Raw genomic sequence first — 4,900 nt, forward strand, 5'->3', positions numbered from 1 at the left:
GATCCTTAGTTTGAGGGAGTCTTTCCTGTTTTGATTGGAATTGGCTTTGCTCTCATTTCCGAAACACCTAAATCCCCTATTTATATCATTGCAGAAGAATGATAGGCCATATCCATTCACTGTTATTTTACTATAATTGCCATAATGGTATTTAAATTGATGGAATTTTAGAATCATTGGTACATAAAATTATCTAAATAATCATGTGATATTTCTGCCTAAATACTCCCTACAATTATTTAAATTGATGCACTTTTAAATCTGCTGGGATGTTTGAAGTAGAGTGATTCCCCCTGATGGAGTGCATCAAACAGTTGGGTGTTTGGGTCGGTGATTTTTTACTCCGTAACTAGATTACACGGTGAAACATACTGTTAGTTCTTGCTTGGATGGGCTGGTCTGTAGTCATAAAACTTGACATCAGGTGTATCCGCAATAAGATACTAGTACTACAGATGAACTCATATTTCTGATTGAATTTGTAATAACTTGAACTGGATTCTGTCAAAAATGAAAACAGATGACTCTGCCTTTGTTATATTCACATCGTGTACACTAACCTGAGCAGAGTGGTGGGCATAACCTCTGGCCCTTTGGGCACATTCATCAGACAGTGGTAATTGGTAACCCACTCACTGATCCTCAAGACTAGATCCTCTTCCGGTGCCTCACGTGGCCTACCAAACAACAGATCTAAAACGGCATGAACCATTGGTAAAATTATTATCTAAAGTATATGTTATGGAATTTGTTATTTTCTTGTTGATTTTCGATTCTTCCAATTTTAGCTATTCTTCTCGGGCTTTTCATTGCTCTTTCTTGTGTTCTCAGGTGTTGGCCCAGGCCTATTTGTCCTCTGCATGCTTGCCTTTCTTGGCAGCCCTTCCTGGGTATAGGCCGTATTGCAATCAACCAGGGTCCAGTTCAACCCATCAATAATTTTACAACCCGCTAAGTAGTTTTTGGCTGGTTTTGACGTACATATACGTGAAACATTGGCATTTCTCTCTCAAAAAAAATGTTGAACCGTTGACATACACAGGGAACAAATGCATACAGTTTTTGGTTTGTGATTGGCCAAAAAAAAAGATGAATACCAATTGAAATTCAGTCCCAAAATAGACAGTCCCAAAATCAAAGAATGATTGTCAAAGAAAATGGACCAAAGAAAGCAAATGTACAGACATGGAAATGATGGATTCGAACCCGAAACATGCTACCTCCATGCTGGGCATCCAAGCTATTTCTTCTATATATTTGTAGTATATATGATGAACTTAGCAATACACAGTAAATTTTTGCCAATATCTCTTGTATTGAGCTGAAGAACACTATGAACCAACCTACATAACACATTGTATCCACTAGTTGCCGACCTGCAAAATATCATGGGAAAATATGAACAGATATACCCTGCATAGAAAGACCCCAAACTCAAACACCCACCCTTGCATGTGCATTTGCATTTCCCAATAACTGACCTGATTCAATGGTATAATGTTGTGACAAGTTGAGTCGCAGGGATAGGCGCAGTCGATTTCTTGGGCGGCACCCCTTTCAAAGTACCAATCACCGACTAGCTCTGCAATTGTCTGAAACTCCAAAATGATTTTCGTGCAAACACCATGCATCACTAAAAGGCCACAAGCGTACAACTTAACCTCATCAATTATTAGTACCTCATTGTCCAGTGTTGGGGAATTCGGCGCAAACCATGTGTCCTGCAGCTCGCTCTGGCAATGTGCAAAGCAAGAATTGATGAACATGCCCATCTCCGGCTCACCTTCAAACGGTTTCAGAGCTGTTAACATTGCACTTCTTAGGCCTGCAGACAAATTCCTCAAGACAGTAACTCAATGAAGAACTTTACACCCGCTCGTTTGATACATGTAGCGAAAATTTGTACTCCCTCCGTAAACTATTATAAGAGCGTTTAGATCACTACTTTAGTGATCTAAACGCTCTTATATTAGTTTACAGAGGGAGTATAAAGCACTGAATGTAACCTTGTAGAGTTGCAATTTGTGATGTGCTGCATGTGCTGGGGTCCGCCTTACAGCGACTCCAGTGACCCGTAGGATCAGACGAAGGAGGCACAAAGATGTGATGGAACTACCAAAAAATAATAATAATTTTACTAGTGGTCAGCTGGTGAAAAATATTAACTGGTACAATGTATTCCTTTACCTGATATACATCGTACGCTGAATTCAAGATGAAATATGGGGTTTTAATGTTTTGAAGTGCATATTGCGGGAAAAAACACTGCACAGAAGGGGTGGAAAGTATGATCAGTAAAACTGCAGTGCCCATAATGTGGTTCAATGCTCTGAAAGGAGAGTCTGACCAGATAAGGATTGAGTGTTGAATTTAGACAGTCTTTGTTCAAATTCTTCTCAGCTCCCTACATCAAAATTAAGAAAATAAAATCAAAACATACTTGAAAAAACTCTCAAACATCTTAAGCCAAATCAGTGTGTAAAGAGAAGGTTTACTGATGCAAATAACCTGCAGAGCAACTAGGCTGCTAAAGAAAGGTCTAATGCTGTTGTTGCCGGAAATGTCATCCCTGAAAAAATGGCATAAGTTTAACACATTTGACCAAAAGATCAACCTTCCAAAAGTAAACTCATTGCTCGATTAGTTCTAGCGTTACACATCAAGGAAAAACCCCGCGTCGCTCATGCATTTCACCGTGGCGACGCCCCCGAGAAGCTCCCCGAGGTTGTCGCAGTGGAAGAATGTAGCTAGGCCTCCTGCTGAGCAGCCTGAGAGCAGCACCTGTTGGATTCAGAACTTGCTCAAAACCATGACCGACTTAACAATTACACAACTACCTGTCTTGTAGAGTGATTTGTGTTAGTAACTCAAACCCAAGCACTAACTAAAAGCATACCATTAGTAGAAAACATGCAAAAAGTATATAGATTAGTACTGATGAGATCTGCAGAAACCTTTTCGGCTTTGGCGAGGCCTTTGGTGAGGAGATCGGAGATGATAGCATCCCATATCCTTTGACCTCTCATGTAGATGACTGAAGACTGCATATGTCGGGGCGGCAAACAGTACAAATAGTGAGCAGACGGAGTTCAGTTGAATGCAAGCAGCAGCTCGTTTACATATGCAGTACACAATATGATTTAAACTTTTGAAGAGTACGTACGCCATTTCTGAACTCTGAATCGCCCGCGAAGGATCCGCCGTCGCAGTACCGCAGCTTCACGCGATTCCAGTTGTAAAAATCTGCTCGAATTGTCAAAAATAAAAGAGATCTTTAGTAGTGACGAGAACTAATATGAAACTCTGTATTCCATTGACCAGAAGTTGTGCCAGTGGCCTGATGCAGATGTGAGGCAGTCATCATCCTTGTAGGACCATGAGCTTGAATTCGCTATGGGCCTAGATGTGTTAAAGCGAAACTGTTGGTGCTACCTACCGGATCATGGTGATTGTTGACTGGCCGCAACCTTTTGCAAAAGCACAAGACAGTACCACCATCACCATGAACGGAGACATGCATGTGCTGTGCTGTGTTGATCATCATCGACGACTTGGCGTAAAAGGTACTTATGTACGAGGAAAACAGGAATGCACGGGGAAAATGCCTCTCCAATTAATCAAACCCGTGTTCGTTGCTTGGAAAAAGTATTATGAAAGCGTTTCTGCTGAAGAAACTGAAAAGAAACTGTAACTAAAGAGAAACAGCAAGATGATTGCCGTACCTGGGTTCCTGGCCGGATCGTTGCTGAGAACGCCGGAGAAGACCTCGAGCTTGCTCATGAGCCGGGTCGACCCTCGCCGCGTGCCGGCTCTTGCGGCGCACGACGGCGCGTCGTTGCACCAGCCGCCGCCCTCGAACTGGAGCAGCCAGCCGCGGGCGCCCGAGCCGGAGCCGCGGTGGAGGTGGTACGCCGGCGGGCTCCCGTCGAGGCACACTGCAATTGAACGGCAGTTCACACGCGCACCATTAATTGGCATTCCCATGTGGTTAGCATGCCAAAGCTTTAGGCAGAGCATCTGGTGAGCAGGGCAATGTGCGGCCGGGTGAACGCGGGTGAAGGAAAAGAGGATTGATTAGAGGCGGCGCGGACTTGCCTGCCCCCGTCGACGCGGCGCCCGGGACGAGAGTCATGCCCACCAGCAGCCTCTTCTCCTGGCCCGCCGCCGCCGCAGCAGTAGCGATCACGACGACGGCAGCTGCCCACGTCCAGAGCCGCCGCCGGTCCATGTTGGTCGACCGCGGCACGGCACGCGCTGGAAAGAGATATCAAGGACGGAGGGAGAGGAGGCGCGGCAGGAGGAAGAAACTTGCGGGACCTGGACTGCCCGTGTCTGGTGCTTCCAGCCAGTCCAGGGATGTCCGTCTCGTGTGCTGTGCATGTGGCCATGTGTGTATATGTACAGATTGGATGGCGAGATGGCAACGCCGACGGCCAGATTGCACCTCATCGGCGTTCGTTGGGTGGAATGGTTGGTTTTACTGGCAGTTGCGTTGGAATGATTGGTTTTACTAGCAGTTGTGTAGATGCAGGAGTATTAGGTAAGATATTAATCGTATCATATTTATATTAGGAAAGATATAAATTGATGTTAATATTCGTTAGGATATACTACTAGTTAGATATTATGCATGACATTAAATAAAAAGATTGAGCGCGCTTCGTTGCGGTTGGTATTGTTAGGATTTCATAAAAAACTTAGTTGGTTTGGTGTGTGGGGAGATGGTGGAATGTTTTTCTTATAATGCATTTTTCTTAATATAGTACAGATGCAAGCGGTCATACACTCACCCCAACATATGCATGCACGCACACCCATTCTTATGAGTAGTTTCGAAAGACTGAGCCGACACATCATCTTGAGATTAACCAAGACGGCGTAGTTGACAAGAACGTCTCCT

General features: G+C 44.2%; 1 protein-coding gene across 1 annotated transcript; it reads right to left on the bottom strand.

Annotated features, from left to right (window-relative positions):
• Positions 1-1,085: 1,085 nt before the first annotated feature.
• LOC119306083 (pectin acetylesterase 9-like) lies at positions 1,086-3,758 on the bottom strand. The gene is made up of 11 exons (XM_037582420.1): positions 3,723-3,758; positions 3,160-3,243; positions 2,955-3,041; positions 2,657-2,781; positions 2,509-2,569; positions 2,348-2,404; positions 2,188-2,265; positions 2,007-2,112; positions 1,680-1,825; positions 1,482-1,592; positions 1,086-1,376 (listed from the first exon to the last, which is right to left on the bottom strand). The coding sequence occupies exons 2-11, from the start codon at positions 3,166-3,168 to the stop codon at positions 1,365-1,367; spliced, it is 792 nt and encodes a 263-aa protein (XP_037438317.1). The 5' UTR covers positions 3,169-3,243; positions 3,723-3,758; the 3' UTR covers positions 1,086-1,364.
• Positions 3,759-4,900: the final 1,142 nt, after the last annotated feature.

The sequence above is a fragment of the Triticum dicoccoides genome, chromosome 1B (genome assembly GCF_002162155.2).
Source record: "Triticum dicoccoides isolate Atlit2015 ecotype Zavitan chromosome 1B, WEW_v2.0, whole genome shotgun sequence".
NCBI lineage: Eukaryota > Viridiplantae > Streptophyta > Magnoliopsida > Poales > Poaceae > Triticum > Triticum dicoccoides.